Source organism: Bos javanicus, chromosome 18 (genome assembly GCF_032452875.1).
Source record: "Bos javanicus breed banteng chromosome 18, ARS-OSU_banteng_1.0, whole genome shotgun sequence".
NCBI classification, from domain to species: domain Eukaryota; kingdom Metazoa; phylum Chordata; class Mammalia; order Artiodactyla; family Bovidae; genus Bos; species Bos javanicus.
In genome coordinates this window covers 47,339,551-47,367,418 of record NC_083885.1, presented here as the reverse complement: position 1 = coordinate 47,367,418, position 27,868 = coordinate 47,339,551, and the positions used below count along the sequence as shown (strand labels likewise).

At 38.2% G+C, this 27,868-nt stretch overlaps 1 protein-coding gene, 1 non-coding gene and 1 pseudogene across 13 annotated transcripts; 1 reads left to right on the top strand and 2 right to left on the bottom strand.

Moving 5' to 3' along the window:
* Positions 1–9: 9 nt before the first annotated feature.
* Positions 10–27,868, top strand: ZNF568 (zinc finger protein 568). Of its 12 annotated transcripts, none has more exons than XM_061385965.1 (8): positions 10–283; positions 1,435–1,503; positions 3,938–4,101; positions 4,611–4,883; positions 7,179–7,237; positions 21,194–21,320; positions 21,584–21,679; positions 24,897–27,868. In XM_061385965.1, the coding sequence occupies exons 4-8, from the start codon at positions 4,850–4,852 to the stop codon at positions 26,477–26,479; spliced, it is 1,899 nt and encodes a 632-aa protein (XP_061241949.1). In that variant the 5' UTR covers positions 10–283; positions 1,435–1,503; positions 3,938–4,101; positions 4,611–4,849; the 3' UTR covers positions 26,480–27,868. The 12 variants fall into 12 exon arrangements, with proteins under 12 accessions (XP_061241949.1, XP_061241958.1, XP_061241959.1 ...); XM_061385969.1 differs by having other exon boundaries at positions 16–147; positions 3,938–4,017; XM_061385967.1 differs by having other exon boundaries at positions 16–147.
* LOC133229565 (large ribosomal subunit protein uL22-like) lies at positions 5,308–6,547 on the bottom strand (annotated as a pseudogene).
* Positions 13,457–13,583, bottom strand: LOC133231191 (small nucleolar RNA SNORA25). The gene has a single exon (XR_009731070.1). It is a non-coding gene; the product is annotated as a small nucleolar RNA SNORA25 (small nucleolar RNA).

Here is a 27,868-nt window from a genome sequence, read left to right as displayed (position 1 = left end):
TGGGAGGTGTTGTGTTGTGGAACGTCCGTTGGGAGGCGGGCGCGGAGGGATGGTTCGGAGTTACCCGCACCTGACCTTCCCGAGTGTCGCCTGCACCCGGCGTCCCAGACACTGCGCGCTAGATGCGCACTCGGGTGTTTCCGGCAGGTGACGCTACCGCGTCCTCGGAGCGGGACTTTAAGGAGGCCGTGAAACATTCTTGGCTGAAGCAACGCGCGAGGCTGGCGGGCGGAGCCTTTAAGGAGGCCCCGAGTGGAATAGTGGCAGTGCGGAGTTGCTGCGGGTGGGAGTGCGCCCCTGGAGAGTGGTTGGAGTTCTCAGAACAAGAAACTGGTGGAGAATTAGAGTGTGTGTGTGATTATGATGGTCTGTGGCGTTTCGATGCTCTGTGTGTGTGAGAGAGAGAGAGATTGTGATGTGAGGATGATGAGGGGTGTGGTTATGTGGGTGTGATGGAATGCTTGTGACGGGATGTTTGTGTCATGTGATGTTTGTGATTGTGATTTATGATAACGTGAGGTGTTGTCTGTATGATTATCAGATAGATGTACAGTGTGTGTGAATGTGATGAAATGTTTGTGATTGTGATGTGTAGTGGTTCTTGTCTTACCTCAGTTGACTTCTGTTGTCGCCTTTTGGCGTAATTGGCAACCGCTTGAAAGAAATTTCTGTATCTGGTTTCACGTGGTCTTTCCTCCCCGTTGGTCATTCTTTCTTAGTCTGCTTCCCAGCGCTCTTTGCACCCCGCCCCCGCCCCCCCCCCCAGCCATACTTAGCCCTGTTCTGTTACTTTCCAGTTTCCCTTGGTGATCTTTTTCAGATGTATTATTTCATCTTCCTATGGCTTCTTTTATTATTTGTATTAGTTATTGTGATCATAGTAATGCTGCCTAACAAACCACTTTTAAACTCAGTGGCATGCAACAGTAAGCATTTATTCTCTTATTCACAGGTTTGCAGAATCTCTGTGTTCAGGTTATGTAGGCTGGGCTTGCCTGGGAGGCTGGGCTGCAGAATCCATTCAGACCGGCTCCACATGTGTTCTTTATGCAACTCAGGAAAAAAGGACAGTGGTTACCAGGACATGTTCTTCTCTTGGTGAATCACCAGAGTACAAGATAATCATAAAAACCTCTGCTCCCAAGTATACTAATGTTACAGATGCCTGAGCTTAACATTAATTACACCCACAGTCAGAGGGCAAGGCAAAATTAGATGGCAAAAAGTGTGAATGTCTAATCCTGTTAGAGGTGGGTGAAGAATTGGGACTAAGATTTCAATCTGCATCATTAGGAAACACGCCTCTTTATCCTGGTAAATGTCTTTTAGTCCACGGTTCTCTTTTGTCTGTTAATATTGTTTTTCAGGTTTTGTTACTATATTTTCCAGGCATTTCATTTTACAACCCCTTCCCTTTATGTCTTTATACTTCAGGTCTGTTTCTTATAAAGAGCATTTTGCTGGGCTTTTCCCCCTTTTATCCTGTTTGACTTATTTTAATAGGTGAGTTTAATTCATTTACATTTATTGTGGTTGCTGATAAAAATTTGCTTTATTTTCTATTATGCCTTCTTTTTAATTGAGCAGGTTTACCTTATCCCCTTTTCTCTCTCCACTGCTTTGGTTTCCTATCCTTGAGTTTTTAACATGCATGTTTATCAAAACCCAAACTAAATAAGATTTTAGAACACTTGAACTACAAACTATCCACCCAGTTTTTTTTTTTTTTTTAATCTGATACATTGCTTTCCTCTAATTTTAATTACCTGAAATTAGTAGTATTTCATTTGCCTGTGATATACAGTTGACCTTTGAACAGTATGGGGATGTGAATCCCCTCCCCTTCTTTTGCAGTCAAAAATCCAAGTAGAACTTTACAGTTGGCTCTGTGTATCCTAGATTCTGCAACTGCAGATTCAACCAACCTCAGATTGTGTAGTAGTACTGTAATATGATTGATTGAGAGCAAATCTGTGTATCAGTGGACTCATGCAGTTCAAACCCATGTTGTTCAAGGGCCCACTCTGTGTGTATGTGTGTGTATTTAAAATTATGGGAAAGTAGAGAGAACATAAAAAATGACATAAAATTTGCTGTCATGATATCTTTACTCCCATGTTCATTGAAGCATTATTGAAATAGCCAAGATTTGGAAACATCTTTCCATTAACAGATAAATGGATAAAGAAAATGTGGCATATGCATACATTGGAATATTACTCAGCCTTAAGAAAAAAGTAAATCCTGCCGTTTGTGACAACATGGATGAACCTTTAGGACATTATGAAATAAAAGAAGCCAGTTTCAGGACAAATACTACACAGTTCTTTTATATGAGCTATCAAAAATAATCAGATTCAAAGAAACAGAGAGTAGAATGGTTATTGCCAGGGGCTGGGAGAGAGGGAAATGGGAAATTGTTTTCCAGTGAGTGCAAAGTTTCGGTTATGTAAGATGAATAAACTTTGGAGACCTGTACGACATAGTACCTATATTTTAAAAATGGTATTATGCACTTTAAAATATGTTGAGAATAGATCTCATATTCAGTGTTCTTACTGAAAAAACTAAACAGCACAAGGAAATTTTTGGAGATGATGGATATGTTTAGTACCTTGGTCATGGTATTGGTGTCATAGATACATATGTCCAGACTCATCAGGATATATACATTAAACGTGCAGTTTTTTGTGAATCAGTTATACCTCAATAAAGGAAAAAAAAAAAAACCCTACAAAAATTTACTGTCTTAACCATTTTCAAGTCTTCTTGAAACCACTTTCAAGTTCAATGGCATTATATCCACATTGCTATGCCACCATCACCACTGTCCATCCATAGAACTTTTTTATCTTGTGAAACAGAAACTCTGTACCTATTAAATAATAAGTCCCCATTCTTAACAATCCTCCAGTTCCAGGCAACCACGATTCTACTTTCTGTCTCTGTGAATTTGACGTTACCTCATTATGTACTCTGTATACCAGATTATACGGTATTTGTCCATTTGTGACTATTTTAACTTAGCATCTCTTTAAGGTTCATCCATGTTAAAGCATGTGTCAGAATTTCCATCCTTTTTAAGGCTGAATAATATTTCATTGATTGTACATACCATGTTTTGTTTATCCATCTGTTAATGAACAGTTGGATTGTTTCTATCTTTTGACTATTGCAAATAATGCTGCTATGGACATGAGTGTACAAATACCTGTTCAAATGCCTGCTTTCAGTTCTTTTGGATATATATCCACAAGTGGAATTTATGGATTGTATATTAATTCTGTTCTTAATTTTGTGACTGCCATACTGTTTTTCCTAGTGGCTATACCAGTTTATCAACATATTTTCTGAGCACCTACTAACAGGGGCAAAACAGACAAAAATAAATCCCTGTTTTCATGTATTTTATATGAGGAGATAGACAACATGCATGATAAATTACATAATTTGTTAGTGATAATGGACTTTGTAAAAACATAGAAATGGTGTGAGGGATATTAGGAGTATATCCCAGGCATAATGCTTCTCAAAATTTATTATAATTGAATGTTTTCTGTTTTTATTTCTTCTATGTCATACAGAACAAGGATTAGTCTCCTCTCTTGTGTATGATTTTTTTTTACCATAGATGATAAATTAATATCATGTGACAATGTCACTGTGACATGAGTATAGTTCTCATTTCAAATGAGTATGGGAATCCTAAATTGCAACTCTTATTTACCTCAGTTGTCAAGATAGATAAGAAATGGAATAGCTGGACTTTTAATGCAACTCTCTTTCACTCCAAGTTTGGGGTTGCTGAAAATCTGAATGTTTTTTGACTCATCTTTATATCTGTCACTGCATTAGGCCTATACCTTTATGCTCACAAAAGATATTTGAGGAGGAGATATTATGTGAACCTGACTATTTTTATCCCCTTTGTTTCTAGACTCTTGGTGTTTCTATTGGTTCAACCTGAGTTGCTGAGTCTGAGTTGTCTTCCAAACTCCTGCTATCTCAGTATCTCTGGTCAGTGACTCCAGGAACTGTGAATTACAAGCAAGGAAGTCAGTTGTTTGGGACTATATTAATTATCTATTACTGTGTAATAAGGTAACTCAAAATTTAGTGGCTTAAACAACAATAAACACATTATCTCAACTTTGTGGGAAATGGGGAGGGTATTCTGGCTCAGATATTTCATGAAGTTGCAGTCAGTTGTTGGCAGAGCTGCAGTCATCAGAAGGCTAGTGGGGACTGGAGGATTTGCTTCCAAGATGGCTAGCAAATTGGTGTTGGTTGCTGACAGAAGCCTCTCCCTAGGGCTGGTTGAATATCTTCATGTTATGGTAGCTGGCTTCATCCAAAGTACATGATCCAAAAATGTGCAAGACAGAAACAACAGTGTCTTTTATGACCTAACCTTGGAAGTCACACGTTGTCGTTCTGCAATATCCTATTGGTTAGACAGGTCAACTCTATTCAGTATGGGAGGGGTGTATGAGAAACATGAATACCAGAAGATAGTGATCCCTGGGGGTACCTTGAAGGCTAGTTCCCATAGGGATAGGGATGCAGTGAGAAGACATCAGGTAAATTGGATTTATATCATAAACCCACAGGTCCTGGCTCCACAAAGATAAGACAGATCTGTGATGTAAGGAGAAAGAAGCATGAAGAGCAGGTATCTGTTATGGAAGGAGACTTCCTGATCTGAGATCTTCCCCACCAGCTGGGGAGTCCTGAGATACAGTGGACCCTGGAATTTCTAGACCTGCACCCTATCTTAACCCCTCTGTATGGACTGTGGAAGGACTGAAGTACCTCTTAACCTTCAGAGATCAACAGTAGCAGTGTGACAATGAAGCGTTTGACTCGGATGATGGAAAGGACAGGTGAGGTGGCTCAGAGATGAGCAGAATTTAGGAGAGAGGATGTAAAAGGAGAAATTCAGTACTCCTACCAAGAAATTACACAAGTTACTGACTGTTGTCATGTTTTGTTTTATAATTTTGCTGTACCAGGTCTAAGTTGAGGCATTTGGGATCTAGTTCTCTGACCACAGATTAACCCTGGGCCCCCTGCTTTGGAACCATGGAGTCTTAGCCACTTGACCACCAGGGAAGTCCCTTTGTCGATGGTTTTTATTCACTTGACAAGTGCTTTTTAAATAAATTTTTCATGTACTTTATATTTTTCTTAAATACATTTTGATTTTTTTAAGTGCTGTTAAATATATAACTATAAACAAAAGTTTCCTGTTCCATTCCTTCCCATACCCTCTTCCCATTAGCCATCAGCAACTACTTGGAACACTTTTTTTCTGGATATTCTGGTATTCAGCTCTGCTTTCCTGAATAACATCCTCATACTGCTAATGTTTGATTTCTGTTTTAGATATTTCCTATTGACTTTTGACAGTGGAGGTGAGAATTTATCTGTTTTCTGCCTAACCCCTTCCTCATCACCTTCTCCCCATCCTGACTCCCACCCACTGTTCTTTCTCTTCTTTCTAATAGGGTGTTTTGTTGGAGGTTGAAGGTTGACCAGTGTCAGGATCTATATGCATTTTCTTTTGAGCTAGTCAATTTTCCCAGCAAGAAGTCCTAGACAGATTGAGGAGTATAAGCTGGAACGCTGGGAGGCAAACAAAGGAAAAAAGTTGAGGGAAGTACCTCATCTTTCATACCGACAGCTTTCACTTAATTCGCTTATTTTCTCTACATTGCTTCAACCCCACCTTATATTTAGTTCCTTGTTTTTCAGCCCCACCCCAATCTTCTGCTTGCAGAAGTAACTAGTGCCTCTATTCCTGAGGCTTTCAAGTGTTCTGCCATGGTTTCCCCAACATGAAGCTCAGTTAAGCTTCACCCTTCTCTAAGTTAGAAACCAGTCATCTGTCTGCTCTCTAGGTTTCAAACTTTTGTTGACATCTCTCTCTTTTTTTTTTTAACTTTTATTTGCATTTATTTTTTGCGGCATTTATTCCCAGGCCATAAGTTTGTGTTTCTTCGGTTTCTTCTGGGATATCTTTTTCTTCTGTGCAACTTTGTCTTCTGGTTTAGGAACAATCCATTCTTTTTCAGTAAGGATCATCTCAGTGTGGCAGGGAGAGCTCATGTGTGGGTTGATCCAACTATGAGCTCTGTAAGTCCTGCGCTGCATCTTGGGGGCTTTGTTCACCTGGATGTGCTCAATGACCAGAGAATCTACATCTAACCCCTTAAGTTCAGCATTACTCTCTGCATTTTGGGGCATGTGCAGTAAAAATTCAGCACTTTTTTTGGGCCACTGATCCTGCGTCCAGCCCCACTGTTTGGCCTATGCACACCTACCAACTCCACCATTGTAATGAAGGAATGGCACACATTGCTTCTTTAAAGTGACATCCTTCAGATACTTGGTGGCTTTTCTGATATGCATACCCTTTATGGCCTGGGCAGTTTCACGAGTGTTCTTAAAGTGAACACAAAGATTTGAACCTCTTGATTTGCATGATTTTGTGGGGTTTTCTGGGTCGAGTAAATAGCCCACCATTTTTGGAGGTCACCTGAGGCTGCTTACTGGAAAACTAAGTGTTGACATCTCTTATCTGTCTTCTATATTCTTTGTCCTTGTGACATTTTTTTCTTTTGTTTCTTTCATTTTGCTTGTGTTTCAGAGAGAACAGAAATAAATACAAGTGTTCAGTTTGATTTCTAACCTGAAGGACCTGAATTTTTTAGGGTAAAAAATGTCAACTAAGTTATTTTAAAATGTGTTTAGAATTATAACTGTATTTCATTTCATCATATGAATATTCCACAGTGCCTATAACCTGTATATGATTAAAGTTTTTCCAAATTCTTTATAGTACTTCATAAATAATTTAATCCTTAGATCTCTGTAGTATTTATTATTATGTACTTAATATGTCTCCTATTAGGAATAGGATTCTTATATCAGGATCCTATGGAAATAGATTCATTGGGCACCCTAGACTTAGCCCTCTAGAAATTCCCATAGAATTCTATAGGATTAAAATTATAAGCCATCTGTGTACAGTTCAGTGTGTCTGTAGCCTGGTGGTGGTTAATATTTCTCAAAGCTCTGAGGGTCGTTACAGGTAATCTTGTAGCTGATGTTGAAGATTTCTGTAGTCCTTTATCTGGAGCTTTAAAATAAATAGGTTTTTATTTCTTTTTCCTCAGCTTGGCATTCTCCAGACTCTGCCCTTTTCCAGGAAGAAGAGGATATGGCCAGTTCTCTTGTATGTTTTAAGCATGTATTTGTTTCCTGTATTATTTTACAACCAGTTGCAATGAGTTACCTTAACCTATCAGTAAGTTGGAAAAAAATGAGTCAAAAATCATGGTGAAGAAAAACACAGCTAGAAGATCAGAACCAGGGGAGATGTGAGATATGGCTATGAATAAACAGGTCCATACAGGGTTATAAAACTTGAGTTCAAATTTGAGTGTGATCTGGAGAAGCAAAAGCAAATTGAAACATAAAGTTCATCCGATAGTTTACACTGTTTTTGAGGAAAAAAACTTATAATTCAGGAAAGAAAAAAACTTTTCATTGACATCCAGATCAAAAAGAAATCCAAAACAATTCCATAATTCTAGTGATTTTAAGCTCAGTTTATTAAAAGTCTTTCTTGGTCATAGATTAAAAATTAGAATTATATGGCAGAGTAATTTGAATATTTCTTTAAAATGATCTAATATTTTCTTCAGTTGAGATTTTTAAAGTTGAGCTAAAATATATACTAATATTCTATGACAAAATTTTTTGTAGTTCTGATATCCATAGCTCTTCATGTTTTTTTTTAATGGTCTCAAAAGATAACAGTGTTCTTTATATTTTTACAAAATGACTCATTTTCCTCTGCTGTTGATTCTTTTTGTTTCCAACTCTGGAATCCCTCACGCTGTTATATTTTAAATATTTTCCACTTCACTGGCTCTTTTTTTCTCAGCTCGTATCTTTTCCATCTTGAAACACACATATGCACTTCTATTGACCATATGATCATGTGGCTTATCCAGTTATTTCTCCTTTTGGCAGAGTGATTTTTCTGGGCCTAGACAGACTTGGGTTCAAATCTTGGCTGAGTGACTTACTAAGTGCATGCTGCTAAGTCGCTTTAGTCATGTCCGACTCTGTGTGACCCCATGGACTGCAGCCTACCAGGCTTCTCCGTCCATGGGATTCTCCAGGCAAGAACACTGGAGTGGTGCCATTGCCTTCTCCGTACTAAGTGCATGATTATGGGCAATTTTCTTAATCTCTTTGGCCTTAGTTACGTCATCTGTAAATGGAAATAATAATAGTACCTATCCCATAGGAATATTGGGAGGGCTAAATGCACACAGTAAGTGCTCCATAAATGATAAATATTGTTAATAATTATTATCTATATCACTTTCTTTTGTTAACTGTATTCATTGGCCTACTTTTTTAGTTTAGCATATAAAACTGATAAAAGAGAAGATGCCTTATTCGTGTTCACAAAATTAATCCTTCTCTTCAATAAACCTGCCATAAACACTGTAATAAGGCAAAACTGTAAACAGTTTTTGTAATATAGAAGTATATTGGAACTTTCCAGGTGGTCCGGTAGTTAAGACTCCACCTTTCACCGTGGCAGGTGTAGGTTCAATCCCTGGTTGGGGTACTGAGGTCCCATATGCCTCAGCATGTGGCCAAAAATTAAAAAGAAAACAACTAATAATTCTTAAAAATTAGTAATTAAGAATATAGATAATTGGGTGAAGAACATGAGCAAGCAGTTGGAAAAAATGCAAGTGGCCAATAAATACTTTAAAATATAAAAATGTCACAAGAAACAGACTGTCAGATTTGTATAGATAGATTTTTTTTTTAGATGTATTTTGAATTCATGGGTAATGATTATCTTTTAGAGGATTCCAAATAGTTCTTTGTGAATTTTCTTTAGAAAGTAAAAACCTTGAGGTAATGAGTTACGATCTACATATAGGGTACTCTAAGCTTTCAAAAAATTTATGTAGTTCCTCTCAGATGCCAGAGTCAGACGTTTGGTCTGGATTATCAACTAGAAATGGACTGCCTATGTTTCTGGACATGCAGACCTAAATTCGTTCTCAGTTCAGTTCAGTCGCTCAGTCGTGTCTGACTCTTTGCAACCCCATGAATCGCAGCACACCAGGCCTCCCTGTCCATCACCAACTCCCGGAGTTCACCCAGACTCACGTCCATCGAGTCAGTGATGCCATCCAGCCACCTCATCCTCTGTCATCCTTTTCTTCTCCTGCCCCCAATCCCTCCCAACATCAGAGTCTTTTCCAATGAGTCAACTCTTCGCATGAGGTGGCCAAAGTACTGGAGTTTCAGCTTTAGCATCATTCCTTCCAAAGAAATCCCAGGGCTGATCTCCTTCAGAATGGACTGGTTGGATCTCCTTGCAGTCCAAGGGACTCTCAAGAGTCTTCTCCAATACCACAGTTCAAAAGCATCAATTCTTTGGCACTCAGCTTTCTTCATAGTCCAACTCTCACATCCATACATGACCACAAGAAAAACCATAGCCTTGACTAGACGGACCTTTGTTGGCAAAGTAGTGTCTCTGCTTTTGAATATGCTATCTAGGTTAGTCATCACTTTCCTTCCAAGCAGTAAGCGTCTTTTAATTTCATGGCTGCAGTCACCATCTGTAGTGATTTTGGAGCCCCCAAAAATAAAGTCTGACACTGTTTCCACTGTTTCCCCATCTATTTCCCATGAAGTGATGGGACCAGATGCCATGATCTTCGTTTTCTGAATGTTGAGCTTTAAGCCAACCTTTTCACTCTCCACTTTCACTTTCATCAAGAGGCTTTTTAGTTCCTCTTCACTTTCTGCCATAAGGGTGGCGTCATCTGCATATCTGAGGTTATTGATATTTCTCCCGGCAATCTTGATTCCAGCTTGTGTTTCCTCCAGTCCAGCGTCTCTCATGATGTACTCTGCATATAAGTTAAATAAGCAGGGTGACAATATACAGCCTTGACGTACTCCTTTTCCTATTTGGAACCAGTCTGTTGTTCCATGTCCAGTTCTAACTGTTGCTTCCTGACCTGCATACAGGTTTCTCAAGAGGCAGGTCAGGTGGTTTGGTATTCCCATCTCTTTCAGAATTTTCCACAGTTTATTGTGATCCACACAGTCAAAGGCTTTGGCATAGTCAAGAAAGCAGAAATAGATGTTTTTCTGGAACTCTCTTGCTTTTTCCATGATCCAGCAGATGTTGGCAATTTGATCTCTGGTTCCTCTGCCTTTTCTAAAACCAGCTTGAACATCTGGAAGTTCATGGTTCACATGTTGCTGAAGCCTGGCTTGGAGAATTTTAAGCATTACTCTACTAGCGTGTGAGATGAGTGCAATTGTGCGGTAGTTTGAGCATTCTTTGGCATTGCCTTTCTTTGGGATTGGAATGAAAACGGACCTTTTCCAGTCCTGTGGCCACTGCTGAGTTTTCCAAATTTGCTGGCATATTGAGTGCAGCACTTTCACAGCATCATCTTTCAGGATTTGGAATAGCTCAACTGGAATTCCATCACCTCCACTAGCTTTGTTCGTAGTGATACTTTCTAAGGCCCACTTGACTTCACATTCCAGGATGTCTGGCTCTAGGTCAATGATCACACCATCATGATTATCTGGGTCGTGAAGATCTTTTTTGTACAGTTCTTCTGTGTATTCTTGCCATCTCTTCTTAATATCTTCTGCTTCTGTTAGGTCCATACCATTTCTGTCCTTTATCGAGCCCATCTTTGCATGAAATGTTCCCTTGGTATCTCTAATTTTCTTGAAGAGATCTCTAGTCTTTCCCATTCTGTTGTTTTCCTCTATTTCTTTGCATTGATCTCTGAAGAAGGCTTTCTTATCTCTTCTTGCTATTCTATGGAACTCTGCATTCAGATGTTTATATCCTTCCTTTTCTCCTTTGCTTTTTGCTTCACTTCTTTTCACAGCTATTTGTAAGTCCTCCCCAGACAGCCATTTTGCTTTTTTGCATTTCTTTTCCATGGGGATGGTCTTGATCCCTGTGTCCTGTACAATGTCACGAACCTCATTCCATAGTTCATCAGGCACTCTATCTATCAGATCTAGGCCCTTAAATCTATTTCTCACTTCCAGTGTATAATCATAAGGGATTTGTTTTAGGTCATACCTGAATGGTCTAGTGGTTTTCCCTACTTTCTTCAATTTAAGTCTGAATTTGGCAATAAGGAGTTCATGATCTGAGCCACAGTCAGCTCCTGGTCTTGTTTTTGCTGACTGTATAGAGCTTCTCCATCTTTGGCTGCAAAGAATATAATCAATCTGATTTCGATGTTGACCATCTGGTGATGTCCATGTGTAGAGTCTTCTCCTGTGTCGTTGGAATAGGGTGTTTGCTATGACCAGTGCATTTTCTTGGCAAAACTCTATTAGTCTTTGCCCTGCTTCAGTCTGTATTCCAAGGCCAAATTTTCCTGTTATTCCAGGTGTTTCTTGACTTCCTACTTTTGCATTCCAGTCCCCTATAATGAAAAGGACATCTTTTTTGGGTGTTAGTTCTAAAAGTTCTTGTAGATCTTCATAGAACTGTTCAACTTCAGCTTCTTCAGTGTTGCTGGTTGGGGCATAGACTTGGATTACTGTGATATTGAATGGTTTGCCTTGGAAACGAACAGAGGTCATTCTGTCATTTTTGAGATTGCATCCAAGTACTGCATTTCAGACTCTTGTTGACCACGATGGCTACTCCATTTCTTCTGAGGGATTCCTGCCCGCAGAAGTAGACATAATGGTCATCTGAGTTAAATTCACCCATTCCAGTCCATTTCAGTTCTCTGATTCCTAGAATGTCGACGTTCACTCTTGCCATCTCTTGTTTGACCACTTCCAATTTGCCTTGAATCATGGACCTGACATTCCAAGTTCCTATGCAATATTGCTCTTTACAGCATCGGACCTTGCTTCTATCACCAGTCACATCCACAACTGGGTATTGTTTTTGCTTTGGCTCCATCCCTTCATTCTTTCTGGAGTTATTTCTCCACTGATCTCCAGTAGCATATTGGGGACCTACTGACCTGGGGAGTTCTTCTTTCAGTATCCTATCATTTTGCCTTTTCATACTGTACTTGGGGTTCTCAAGGCAAGAATACTGAAGTGATTTGCCATTCCCTTCTCCAGTGGACCACATTCTGTCAGATCTCTCCACCATGACCTGCCCATCTTGGGTTGCCCCATGGGCATGGCTTAATTTCATTGACGTAGAGAAGGCTGTGGTCCTAGTGTGATTAGATTGACTAGTTTACTGTGATTATGGTTTCAGTGTGTCTGCCCTCTGATGCCCTCTTGCAACACCTACCATCTTACTTGGGTTTCTCTTACCTTGGGCGTGGGGTATCTCTTCATGGCTACTCCAGTAAAGCGCAGCCGCTGCTCCTTACCTTGGACGAGGGGTATCTCCTCATCGCCGCCCTTCCTGACCTTCAACGTGGGATAGCTCCTCTAGGCCCTCCTGCACCCACGCAGCCATGGCTCCTTGGATGTGGGGTCGGCCTCCCGGCCGCTGCCCCTGGCCTTGGGCGTGGGGGCGTGGGGTAGCTCCTCCAAGCCGCCCCCCCTGACCTTGGACGCGGGGTAGCTCCTCTCACCGTTCCTGCGCCGTCGCAGCCTGGCACTCTCGGCCGCCGCCCCAACCTCGGACGTGGGGTAACTCGTTCTAGAATATGGTTAAAATTATATTCCATGGCAGATTTATTTATATTTGAATAGACTACATAGCAGGTAAAAAAAAATCTTCTACAGCAATAAGTATAATAGTTTTATTGAGTACCTATTATGTACTAGTTATTTTGTGCTATAAATTTTACATAGCTTATTTCCTGTAATCATTACCAGAAGCTTGTGAAGTCGATATTATTTTAATTTTTACAGAAAAAGGAAATGAAGCACAGAGATTAAAAAACTTTCATAACTTCATGCATGAAGTATATAATAAAGAGGATTTAAACCCACTCAGCCTGACTCTAGGACCACACTCTTATGATACTGTACAAATGGACATCCACTCCTAAGTGAAGAAATGTAAATTTTGCCAATTGACTGCTCATATTATTTGTCCATTTTATTTATTTATTTATTTTTTTATTTGTCCATTTTATGTTGTTAGTCCTTTTTCCACTTGAAATTAAGGAATTTTAAGAATGCGTGCTTCAGCATTAGGATTTATGCAGGTATCTTCTAATTTCTAATTTGTCTTCTAATTTGTCAGTTACATATTATCGTGTATCTTTTGTTGTATATAAACTTTAAATTTGAATGGTTATATCTAGCCTATGACAAGTATGGCATACAATAAGAATTCAATCAAAATTAATATGCAACATTAATTTTTATTGTTGTTAAACTTGGGGGACATTTATTTTTACTTTCGTATATCACCAGTCCTGTATATGAGTGGTTAAACCTTATCTCCTTAGGAAAACATAGCACTTTTGAGTGACTGTAATATTCTATGGAGAACTTCAATCTTTGGTCACAGCATTAAGAGCTCCCGGTTTTGGTCTCATAAGCCCTCTTTGAAATGACCTGTGCAACATTAATGAAATCTTCTTTCATGAGTTGCCAATGTTGTCTTTTCTAAGATATCTTTCTTAATATTACAATATAGAGATAGTTTCTTTTAAACCTTTGTTTTCCGTATTTAGTCTTTGATCCACCTGGAATTCAATTTTGTAATTGGTCCAAGGTAGGAATTGGCTGCTAATTATATCAGTAAAATTATTTTTGCATGTAGGAGACCAGTTGTTCCAATACTGTTTGTTAAATAAATACTTCCTTTGTGATGCCACTTTTACCATATACATGCTTAATCATTTCTAGGCTATTTATTTTTTATTTTTTATTTATTTTTTGGCTATTTAGTTTTTAAACGTTTATTTATTTATTTATGGCTGTGCTGGGCCTTCATTGCTGTGTTCGGGCTTCTTAGTTGTGTTTGTTGCTGCTGCTGCTAAGTCACTTCAGTCGTGTCTGACTCTGTGCGACCCCATAGATGGCAGCCCACCAGGCTCCCCCATCCCTGGGATTCTCCAGGCAGGAACATGGAGTGGGTTGCCATTTCCTTCTCCAATGCATGAAAGTGAAAAGTGAAAGTGAAGTCACTCAGTCGTGTCCGACTCCTAGCGACCCCATGGACTGCAGCCCACCAGGCTCCTCTGTCCATGGGATTTTCCAGGCAAGAGTACTGGAGTGGGGTACCATTGCCTTCTCTGCTTAGTTGTGGCAAGTGGGGGCTATTCTTTGTCACGGTACCAGGGTTTCTCATTGCAGTGGCTTCTCTTGTTGCTGAGCTCAGGCTCTGGAGCATGCAGGCTTCAGTTGTTGTGGTATGTGGGCTCAGTAGTTGTGCATAGACTTAGTTGCTCCCTAGCATGTAGGATCTTCCCTGGACCAGGGATCAAACGCATGTCCCCTCCGTTGGCAGGTGGATTCTTTACCACTGAACCACCAGGGAAGCCCATTTCTAGGCTCTTTATTCTGTTTCTTTAATCTGTCTACATCTGTACCAGTACTATCGGAGAAGGCAATGGCACCCCACTCCAGTACTCTTGCCTGGAAAATCCCATGGATGGAGGAGCCTGGTAGGCTGCAGTCCATGGGGTTGGGAAGAGTCGGACATGACTGAGCAACTTCACTTTCACTTTCCACTTTCCTGCATTGGAGAAGGAAATGGCAACCCACTCCAGTGTTCTTGCCTGGAGAATCCCAGGGATGGGGGAGCCTGGTGGCTGCCATCTATAGGGTCACACAGAGTCGGACATGACTGAAGTGACTTAGCAGCAGCAGCAGCATACCAGTACTATACTCTGTGTGTGTATGTGTGTTTACATTGTTTTAATTACTTTATAGTAACCCTGTTTGATTGATAGGGATCTGCACAAACAGTGTTCTAGTTTTTAAGAAATTTCTCAGCTACTTTGGGACCTGTGTGCTTCTCTTTGAATTTTAAAATCAGTTTATTTCCTATCTAAGGAAAAAAACCCGTTGGGATTTTAATTGGAATTGCAAAGAATTATAGACTACAGACCTTCCTGACTTACGTCTGTTAAACCCATCATAATTTGAAAATATTATAAATTGAAAATATATTTAATAATATTTAATACATCTAACCTTATGTTTCCACAAGTTCAGCAATGGAAAGTAATCAAGACTTTATGTGAAACCACCCACTATGGATACAAGGCTTTTTGGAAAGCCCTTTGAAATTTATTGCAATGTTTGTTTGTAAGCAAAGGAATAAAAATGGTGGTGGCTTAGGTTACCAAATCATGTGACACATGTTTACAAAATAATCCTAGAACAGCATCACCCCCTCCTCCACTAGTTAGACCTATTCATCACTGAGGAAGCAACATGGAGGAGAATTGGCAAATTAATTTTAATAAGATGCCCAAGTCCAGAAGATGCAAATATTTATTAGTAATGGAAGACACATTCACTGGATGAATAGAAACTTTTCCCACACAGACAGAACAGGTCTTGAAGGTAACAAAAAACTTGCTTTAGGAGATAATCCCACATTTCGGATTATCTCAATTTATACAAAGTGATACTGAACCTGCCTTTAACTCTAAAATTACTCAACAAGTAGCTGAAAGCTTGGGGATGAAAGATTCCCTTCAAGCAGGAGACCCCAATCCTTTGTGGAAAAAATGAACAATATTTTGAAGCAAATTATAGCCAGATTCCCTCCTCCAGGGAAGTATTTGGCTATAGTTCCAAATTCCACTCCAGTATTCTTGCCTGGAGAATCGGCTACAGTCCATAGGGTCGCAAAGAGTCAGACATGACTAAAGGGACTTAGCCTGCACATCTAACCTACCAAACATCGTAGCTTAGTTTAGCCTACCTTAAGTATGCTCAGAACACTTACATTGGCTTATAGTTGTGGAAAATCATCTAACACAAAGCCTGTTTCATAGTAAAGTGTTGAATATCACATGTGATTTATTGAATACTCTAGTGAAAATGAAAAACAGAATGGCTGAGTGGGTACAGAATAGTTGTAAGAGTTTATTGGTTGTTTACCTTTGTGATCATCGGCTGACTGGGAGCTATGGCTTGTTGCCACTGCCCAGCATCACCAGAGAATATTCTACTACATATAGCTAACATGAGAAAAGATTAAAAATTTGAGGTATCTACATTTTCTTCACTTTCTCTCCATTGTAAAGTGGAAAATTTATAAGTCAAACTATTGTATGTTAGGGACTATCTGTAATCAGAGAATAATTGAAACATTTTTTTTCTATCACAGAGATGTTTCATTTTAAGAAAATCCACTAATATAATTTATCCTATTCAAGAAAAAATATAATCAGCTCCATAGAACTGCTAATTTTTCTTAAATCAGAATGTGAGACTTTTAGGAGGATATATTTATAAAATAGAAGTAAAAGGATACTTCCTTAACATGGTATTTTAAAAAATCATTCTACATACATAATAAGCTAAAAGCCAGAATCATATTTACTGTGGAAAATGAGACATATTCCTACTAAAGTCAGGAATATGACCAGATTGCTCATGCTACCACATTTATTTACTAAAATTCTATATACATAAAGGGCTTCCCTCATAGTTTGGTCAGTAAAGAATCTGCCTGCAGTGCAGATCTGGGGTTTGATTCCTGGGTTGGGAAGATCCTCTGGAGAAGGAAATGGTAACCTACTCCAGTATTCTCACCTGGAGAATCCCATGGACAGAGGGTCCTGGCAGGCTACAGTCTGTGGGGTTGCAAGAGTTGGACATGACTTAGTGACTACACCACCACCACCACTATATACATGTAGAAAAGAGAAAAAAGGTAAAAGTTGGGAAGGTGCATACAAAATTATTATTTCTAGGTGATACATTTATGTGTGTGTGCACCTGAAGATGAAACAAGAGAATTCAAAACAGTATGGACACAAAATTAATATGCAAAAATTAATAACATTTCTATATATTAATACAAACCACAACCAGTTCAGAAATAAAATGGAAGCTGGGAATTCCCTGGCAGTACTGTGGTTAAGACTCAGCACTTTCATGCCATGGTCAGAATTCAAACCCTGGTTGGGGAACTAAGATCCTGAAAACCCTGTGGGGCAGCCAAATAATATATAAACTTTAAAAATGAATAAAGTAAAATGGAAGAAAGATGTTAAGAGTAGAAACAAAATCCTAAAGGAAAAAAAGATGTATATGGGAGAAAGAAACCTTTAAAACATTACTGAGACCTAGAAGAGGATTTGAGTAAATTTTTAATATATACTTTTAAAAAATAAAATTGTCATTATTAATTCAATATGAATTCTCTTTAATCTTCAGATTTATTGAAATCTCAGATATTCTAAATACACCTTTTAGAATAAGGCAGTTCTGTTCAAGCTGAGTGTAGAAGACATTTGGAAAATAAAAATGTATATAATATCCAAGAAAAAAACATGAAAAATACTGTGTATTATGCTCCAAGTTTTAGAAAGAATAACATTTATTTAATATTTGTATAACTTTAAGGAAAAAATATCCTTTTACAAAAAGTTGCCAGTCAGCATACACACCATAGAATTGATACATAATTACCTTTATGCCTTCACTGTAACAGAGAAGGCAATGGCACCCCACTCCAGTACTCTTGCCTGAAAAGTCCCATGGGCGGAGGAGCCTGGTGGGCTGCAGTCCATGGGGTTGCTAAGAGTCGGACACGACTGAGCGACTTCCCTTTCACTTTTCACTTTCATGCACTGGGGAAGGAAATGGCAGCCCACTCCAGTGTTCTTGCCTGGAGAATCCCAGGGATGGGGGAGCCTGATGGGCTGCCATCTATGGGGTCACACAGAGTCGGACACGACTGAAGTGACTTAGCTTAGCTTAGCTTCACTGTAAACTTTATTTCTAAAAAAGATTTATCATGTTAAGTATCTTAAAAATGAAGGAGAAGGAGACTGCTGTGATTACCAGCAGGACCTCTGGAAATGTTAAGGCTTCCTGTCAGGGCTAGGGTGATTCTCATCTTTTTCTTGGTTCTGTCTGATAGGAAAATAAAACAAAAATTTAATGACACAAATTAAATTTATGTTTTTTGACAATCCCCTTTGTTCCTTGCTCCAAAAATGGAATCCTTGGCATATATACATGTAAAGAGCATCAATATCTTAGGAAAATAGACTGTTATAAAGCACTGATTCATCATTGTATACAGTTAGAAATTAACCCATATTGACTTTTGTTACTTGTTTTACAGTTTCTGTCAAGTCTTTTTGGATATGAAATTTATGCTCATACACTAGTTAGTGGGAAAGATGTTCAAATGGTAATTTACTAGAGGTAGTGAAAAACACGGTTTTTGTTGTTCCCTATTTTTTTAATGGTTCATATTCCATGAAAAGTGAAAGTGTTAGTCACTCAGTCATGTCCGATTCTTTGTGACCTTATGGACCAGACTCCTCTATCCTTGAAATTCTCTAGGCAAGAGTACTGGAGTGGGTAGCCATTCCTTCTCCAGGGGATCTTCCTGGCCCAGGGATCGAGCCCAGATCTCCTGCATTACAGGTGCATTCTTTACTGTCTGAACTGCCAAGAAAGCCCAATAAGGGTTATTTATTCCTGGAACATTTATTAAATGGTTACTGGGTGCCAGGCTCAGTTCTGCTTTTTTCACATTTTTTTGGTCTCATTTAGTCCTCATAACAACGCTTTGAGGAAAATGCCACTTTACAGATGAGGTTCAAATTTGGCTATTTGTTGAGTTTACACAATTCGTTAAAAAAAGAAAAAAAAAATTTTTGGCTATGCTGAGAGGCTTATGGGAATCTTAGTTCCCTGATCAGGGATTGAACCTGGGCCAAGGCAGTGAAAGAACCAAGTCCTAACCACTGGACTTCCAGGGAATTCCCACACAATTAGTAAATTTTGAGGCCAGGATTTGAACTCATGATGTCAGATTCTACAGCCCGTTGACCAATAAAAATATCTAAATCCAGTTTCATTTTGAGAGCTTAGTTCTTTGAAAAATTTTCAATCAACTATGTGTTAAATCAGGTTTCTTTTCAGCTTTTCTGCTTCTTTTCTGAGTAGAACAACAGGTCTTTATTCTTATACAGGTTGACTTTGTGGACTTTGGGCTCTGTTTTGGGCTGCAGATCACCTGGTCTTGACACAGGCTGTGGGATGGGCTCCCAGCTCCTCCAGATTGTGTTCACTCAGGTGAACGGGCGAGCAGCTTCCTGGGGCAAGCTCTTCACTTGCCCGATCACTGGAGTACATGGAGCAAGTCAAAGGGTGTGTTAAAATACAAATTCAACTTGAGTACATTTTGAAGATCTTACTGGCTTTATTCCATGATTCATGAGTCAGAGAACTTCCAATCTAGCAGATATACAGGAACTTTGAGGAGCTATATACCAAGTTAATTTTACATGCAGAGGGAAAGGGGCAAGGAAGTTACAGTAGCAAAAAGCAGACTGGTTCTGGCCCGATTACTTTCCCTTAGGGGATGATAGGGTTTATCAGACAGATTACTTCACTAATGATCATCAGGTGATTTCTGCTTGGCTGGTTTAATAGTCCAGTTCTAGGAGAGGCTGAAACTAATTAAGTCTCAGTTTGGTGACATGAGGCTTAGCATAAGTGACTCCATTTTGGGCCTGTTGTCTTGTTTTTAACAGGTGTAAGCATTTTTCTCATGAAAAAGTATTGGGTTTTGTCAAGTGCTTTTTCTGCAGCTGTTGAGATGATCATATGAATTTATTCTTTATTCTGTCCACATTGTGTATTACATTAGTTTATTTTCAGATGTTAAATCAGTATTGTTAAATCAGCATTCCTGGGATAAAGCCCACTTGATAATGGTTTGTAACTCTTTATATATATTTTTTTGTTTGTTTGCTTTTAAAGAGCAGTTTCAAGTTCACAGCAAAGTTGAGAGGAAGGTACAGAGGTTCTCCATATACCCCTTGCTTCCACAGGTGCATAGCCTTGCCCATTATCAACATCCCCCATCAGAGTGGTACAGTTGTTACAATTGATGGTCCTATATTGACATATCATGTTCACCCAATGTCCAGTAGTTTACACTCAGACTCACTCTTGGTGTTGTACAATCAATGAATTTGGACAAATGTATGTACATATATATATATGTGTGTGTATATATATGGGTGCTTGCCTGGTAGCTCGTTGGTAAAGATTGGTGTGTGTGTGTATATATATATAGTGTGTGTGTGTGTGTGTGTGTGTGTATATATATGTGTGTGTGTGTGTGTGTGTATCTGCCTGCAATGCAGGAGACCAGGGTTTGATCCCTCGATCTGGAGGATCTCCTGGAGAGGCGAATGGCAACCCACTCCAGTATTCTTGTCTGGAAAATTCCCTTGACAGAGGAGCCTGGTGGGCTGCAGTTTATGGGTCACCAAGGGTCGGAAATGATTGAGCAACTAACATACACACACACATATATACATGTATCCATCATTATAGTATCATACAGAATATTTTCACTGACCTAAAAATCCTCTGTGCTTTGTCTACTCATTTCTTTCCTCTCCTCCAATGCCTGGTATCCACTAATCTTTTTACTGTTTCTATAGTTTTGCCTTTTCCAGAATGTTGTAGTGGAATCATACCGTAGATAGCCTTTTCAGCTCAGCTTCTTTCACTTAGTTACATGCATTTAAGATTCCTCCATGTCTTTTCATGGCTTGATAGCACATTTCTTTTTAGCACTGAGTAATATTCCTTTATCTGGGTGTACCACCATTTAGTTACCCATTTACCTTCTGTCTTTATTACTTCCCTACTATTCCCATGTCCTCTTTCTTGTTAGATCACACAACTGCTTGGACAGGTTCTGAGCCTGTGAATCATATCTGTGTCATTTCTGTCACAGCCCAATACAAATCAGTGACAACTGTTTCCAGCTTCCTGCAAAATAAATGATGAATTAATAAGTTTGCTGATTAAGTAATAACACATTCCTACAGGGTATTTCTATTATGGTATATCTTCTCCCACAGTATAAATACAAAATTAAGTATTTAGAAATTAGAAAACTTGATATATGGTATCTGAACCCTGGATACTAGCTAAATGAGTTCTTGCATGTTTTGACCACAGTGTTTAGCTTTGATGACTTCAAATTGTGTTTTAACAGGAAACAGTGACATTTAAGGATGTGGCTGTGGACCTCACACAGGAGGAATGGCAGCAAATGAAACCTGCTCAGAGGAACTTGTACCGTGATGTGATGCTGGAGAACTACAGCAACCTAGTCACAGTGGGTAAGGATAGCTTTGCAGTCTTACATAGAATTCTGTCTTTGAAATATGTGAAGACTTCAACTTGCTATATGTCTTTAACTAGCATTTCCTGTCTTCATATGATTGTATGTGCTAGTCTTTAGAGTAAATGCTAATTATTTTGTATCACTGTGAAAGTTCCTCCATCATCTTTCGTAGGCCCTCCAGTCCCCAGGACTCAACCCAAGATCTGGATGGTTGTCTCCAGCATTAACATTCAGGTCCTTTGTTGTCTCTCAAAATAGGTTGTCAAGTCACCAAACCAGATGTGATCTTCAAGTTGGAGCAGGAAGAGGAGCCATGGGTGGTAGAAGAAGAAATGCTTGGGCGGCACTGTCCAGGTGAATAAGTGAAAAGGCAGGTCTGAATGAGAAAGCCACATAGCAGTTGTTCAGGAGGTTGATACCATTTCACGTTTTCCAAGATTTGCTTAAGTCTTCTAGAATGACAGAAGATATGAATGCCTTGAATTATGGTGACACTTCTAGATACTGTTCTTCTTATGTTGCAGCTCTCTTCCTTTTTTCAAATTTTAAATACTAAAACTTCCTAGCTCATTTACAGCCTTACTTTCAGGATTAGTGTCCCTTTCTATGATCCTTAAGCTTTCTTATTCCTTTGCATTCACAGGTTTTCTTTTTTGTGTGTTCAATATTTGAATTAAATTCCCTTTCATTTCTTTTCTTCTTTCTATTTTGAAAAGCTTCAGATTTGTTTTGTAACAATACTCACACTTTCTGTTGTACTTCACAACTCTCACAATCCAATATAGCTTTGAAAGTCTCTGACTTACAGCTTGTTACCTCCTCCTTGCTTATTCACACCTTTCATTCCTTTAATTTTTTTGAAATATAATATAGGCACCCTTGGTTAAAAAATATTAACAATCCAAAAGGTAACATTAAAAAGTGAGTCTCTCTTACCCTTCACATTCAGTCCCTTTCTTTTCCAAGTTAAGTACACTTTTTTTCAGAGTCCTGCTGACCATTCTTGTTTATTTCACCATATGAATTTTATTTTTTTAATTTATTTTTTGTTTATTGGTGTTTTTTATTTTAAGGTGGAACAGTTTATTAAAGGAATTATGGATTTTTTTTTTTGGTCTGTGCTGGGTCTTTGTTGTTATGCGGGCTTTCCTCTAATTTCAGCGAACAGGGGCTTGCTACTCTTCTTTGGTGTGCACGGGCTTCTCATTGTGATGGCTTCTCTTGTTGCAGAGCACGGGCTCTAGGGCACTCAGACTTCAGTAGCTGTGGCTCTTGGACTCTAGAGCACAGTCTCAATAGTTGTGACGCACGGGTTTAGTTGCTCAACAGCATGTGGGATTTTCTCAGATCAGGGATCCGACCCATATCTCCTGCATTGGCAGGTGGATTCTTTACCAACTGAGCCACCAGGGAATCCCCGTCACTGTATGAATTTTAAATTTAACTATCTATTTCCAGAGAAAAACCTGTTGGATTTTTTTGCTGGGAATGTGTCAGAAGTATAAATGAACTTTCAGAGAGCTGACATCTTTATACTGTCAAGGTTTTCTATCCAAGATCTTTATTCGGATCTGCCTGTTTTGTATCCTTCAGAAATGCTTTCCAAGGTTTCCTTTATACCTTTTGTAAATTTCTTACTAAGTTTATACCTAAGTAATAGACAAGAGAAAAAAAATAGTGCTAATGGAATTGGAAAGGACCCTATAAAACCATCTTTATTTACAGATGATAAGATGATGTCCCTTAAAACACAAGAGATTCAACTTCAACAAACTTAAAGAGAATTCAGTGATATGGTAAGGTATCAAATTAACAAGTAAAAATCAGTTGTTTTCATGTATACTTCAACAACCAGTAGAAGATATAAGGAAAAGGAAACCGCATTAATAGTTGTAACAATATAGATAAAATACTATTCTGGATATGGGCATAAAACAATAAAAAAAAAAACAAAGTCCTGTCTTCAGGGAGCTTATAATTTAGTGGGAACTAGAGTTCCTGAGATTTTGAAATTAAGAAAATATCTTTTTAAAAAAAAACTTTATATTTAGTTGATAGTTGGCTATGTATAAAATTCTTAGGTCACACTGTCTTCTCTAGAGGTTTTTGTAGACAGTTCCCTGAAGACTTTAGATAGTCCCCTACTGCTTCTTGGATTTGAATGTTGCTTGGAGAAATCTGAAGCCTGATTGTTTTCCTTCATACATGACTTGATTTGTTTGTCTGGATGCCCATAGGTTTGTTTTTCTTTAAAGCTTTCGAACTTTATGAGACTTATTGATCAGTCAATATCAGTTTTTCCTTTCAGCTTTTATATTCATATTTTTTGGTTCTTGTAGTGTCATATAGATCTGAATAACTGTCATTCCTCATCTTTGAATAAGGATATTTCCTGCTGGACCCATTGTTTACTGAAGAAGTGTTGGAGATTGTCTAGAAAATTACTCTGAGCTAGTAGGAAGCCTCTGTTGCTTGTATCGACTTCCTCTGTCACAGAGTTTTGTGTTAAGAGTTGGTTTGCTCTTCACTTCTTCTGAATCAGAGATTATTAGTTGCATGCTTTCTCTAACACTTAGTTTCTCTTCTACCTTCCTATGTCAATATCCTGCTTATATGAGAATAATAGCTATTTGCATCTCTGCAGATATTTGCATCTATTTAGTTCTGTCTTTCCTACCTTTTGACAGGGTCAGAACAAGATGATTATGTTCCACCAGGCAGTCTTAACACATCCAGATTCCATTGTTGTAAAAAATGACTCATTCATTCTGTCCACAGGGTGTGCCTTCTGTTTTGGAGAACTCTGTTCACCATGCTTTCTGTCTGAGACAAGAAATAACAGCCACTGTCTCTTGGTTTCTTTCCTACCTATTTATGTCCATCCTGACTTTCCTTATACTTTGGAATTGCAGTTTAGCTGCCTTTTAGTATAATTGAACACATATTTCTTTTTCTGTTTTTTCTTCATGTTTGCAGGGAGAGAAGATAGAGATGTTTAATTCCACCATGTTGAAAGAGGAAAGTCTCTTCTGTATTTGATCCTATGGATCACCCTTCTTGGAAATGTCTTCTTTACTCTTCTGTAAAGGATTCTGATTTCTCCTCCATTTGTTTATTTTTTCTTATTCCCTTATGAACTGTGTTTTACATAATTCCTCTTCTCCAGCCCTCAAGAACATTATTGAAACTAGTTCTAAATTACATATGGACTTCTTTTTCCTTTATGTACCTTCATGATGTAGATGTGTTCCTGCCTTCAAATCAGTATGTAACTCCGGACTTTAAATTCATCCTCTTTTTTTCCAGCCCCACTCTTCTCCCTGCCTTTCAAGTACCTAAATCCTCCATTGTGTGTGTGTGTGTGTGTTTGTGTATTTGTTTGTGCTGTGTGGCATGCAGGATCTTAGTTCCCTGACCAGGGATTGAACTTGCACCCCCTGCAGTGGAAGTACAGAGTCTTAACCACTGAACTTCCAGGGAAGTCCCCCCACTTTAGCAAATTTCTGAAATGTTATCAATAGAGCAGTAGGAGAAATATTCAAAAGTCATAATTTTTGGTCCTCCATTTTAGAAGTTTGGAAAGTTGATGAACAGATCAAGAAGCAACAGGAAACCCTTGTGAGGAATGTCACATCCATCTCCAAGAAAACTCTGAATAAGGAAAATGCCGTTGAATATAAAAATGTTGCAAAAGTATTTCCTCTGGACTCAGATATTGTTACTTCAAGACAAAAGTTCTTCGAATGTGACTCACTTGATAAGGATTTTGAACATAGTTTAAACTTATTTAGTTATGAGAAAGGCTTTATAAAAAAGAAAAGTTATGAATGTAATAAGTATGGGAAACCATTTTACCATTGCTCATCCCATGTCATAACCCCCTTTAAGTGTAATCAGTGTGGACAGGATTTTAGTCATAGATTTGACCTCATCAGACATGAGAGAAGTCATGCTGGAGAGAAACCCTATGAATGTAAGGAATGTGGAAAAGCTTTCAGTAGGAAGGAAAATCTTATTACACATCAAAAAATTCATACTGGGGAAAAACCATATAAGTGTAATGAATGTGGAAAAGCTTTCATTCAGATGTCAAACCTTATTAGACACCAGAGAATTCATACTGGAGAGAAACCTTATGCATGTAAAGATTGTTGGAAGGCCTTCAGCCAGAAGTCAAATCTCATTGAACATGAGAGAATTCATACTGGAGAAAAACCCTATGAATGTAAGGAATGTGGAAAAGCCTTCAGCCAGAAGCAAAATCTTATTGAACACGAGAAAATTCATACTGGTGAGAAACCTTATGCATGTAATGAATGTGGTAGAGCTTTTTCTCGGATGTCATCTGTTAATCTACATATGAGAAGTCACACAGGGGAGAAACCCTATAAATGTAATAAATGTGGAAAAGCCTTCTCTCAATGCTCAGTATTTATTATACATATGAGAAGTCATACAGGTGAGAAACCCTATGTATGTAGTGAATGTGGAAAAGCATTCTCTCAAAGTTCATCCCTTACTGTACACATGAGAAATCATACAGCTGAGAAACCCTATGAATGTAATGAATGTGGAAAAGCCTTCAGCAGGAAAGAAAATCTCATTACACATCAGAAAATTCATACTGGAGAAAAACCTTATGAATGTAATGAATGTGGGAAAGCTTTTATTCAGATGTCAAACCTCATCCGACACCAGAGAATTCATACCGGTGAAAAACCCTATGCGTGTACAGTATGTGGAAAAGCCTTTAGTCAGAAATCAAATCTCACGGAACATGAAAAAATTCATACTGGAGAGAAACCCTATCATTGTAATCAATGTGGAAAAGCTTTCAGTCAGAGACAAAACCTCCTTGAACATGAAAAAATTCATACTGGAGAGAAACCATTTAAATGTAATGAGTGCGGTAAAGCTTTTTCTCGAATCTCATCCCTTACTCTTCATGTTAGAAGTCATACAGGGGAGAAACCGTATGAATGTAATAAATGTGGAAAAGCCTTCTCTCAATGCTCATTACTTATTATACATATGAGAATTCACACTGGTGAGAAACCCTATGAATGTAATGAATGTGGAAAAGCATTCTCTCAAAGAGCATCCCTTTCTATACATAAGAGAGGTCATACAGGTGAGAAACGCCGAGTGTACTAAATGAATAAGACTTTCTTTTAAATTCAACCCAAGCTTTACTTAACTTTAAAATATCTTGGCATAATCTCAAAAAATGAACAAGATTCTTTTGAAAAAATTATAAAGCTTTATTGAAGGGCAAAAGATTGGAGTAAAGGAGAGAATGTAGATGGAAAAACCCAGTATTATAAAATGTCTGTTCTTCCCAACTTAATCTCTAGACCTGGTAGAGTTCCAAACATTTAACAGGAATTTTCTAGGATCTTTATAAAATGATTCTAAACCTCATATGAAATAAAAGTCTATGGATTGCTGAGATAATATTGAAAAAGAACAGAGAGGACATATCTTCTACCATATACTACATGTATAGCAAAGTTATGGTCATTTAATAGTGTGTAATATTAGTACATTAATAGGTAGATAGAAAAGTTTTACAGAATAGAATGCCTAGAAATAAACCCGTGAATATATGCGAACTTGTTGTGTATTAGACATGACATCATAAATCAGTAGGAGGAGCAGCCTAGTCAATAAAAATAGTTGGAGGACTTGAATCTCCATACTGGGGAAAATAAAATTACATACAACCTTACAACATATAAAGAAACAGAATTCCAGAGGATTTGAACACTGAAATGTGAACAGCCAAATTCTGAACTTCTTGGAAGGAAATAACAGGATGCTGTCTGTGACTTTGAGGCAGGGAAACATTTTTTAAAAGGACCCTGTAGTTTCTCTTCTGGATAGACTTCCTAAAGAAATTCACGACTATGCATAAGAAATATATATATCTGAATAGAAAACAACCTATATATTGAAGGGCTAATGAATAAAATGTGATATTAAAATAAGGAATAGTATACAGCAGTTAAAAGTAATGAACTTGGTCTGTATTGTGTAACATGGGTTGTTATCTAAAATAATGTTGAGTGGGAAAAAATTAAGATCTAGCTGAAGCATACTGTAAAATAACATTCATGTAAATTGGAGTGAAGTCATTCACAAAAAATAGAACTATGTTTTTATTACTGAAATATGTATGTAAAACTATTTTAAATGGATTAAAAAGAACACATTAAATTATTGATAGTGTTGTCTCTGGCAGGAGATTAGGATTCAGGGTGTTGATTGAAGGGGGCTTTTAGCTTTACTTGTAATTTTTATGCCTTAAAAAGAGATGAATAGCATATAAAATGAATCTGAAAAGTTAATGATACATGATGGTGATAATGGATGTCTTAATATTGTTTTTGTACTTACTTCACAGAATTTATGGGTTAGGGGATGACAATGCATAGAGGAAAGTGTTATAATAGATTCATGTGCTCTATCAGATGCTGAACTGTTTTGTCAAAAATATTTCCAGAAAATTAGTAATTAAAAGTGATAATCCTGTTTACTAATTAA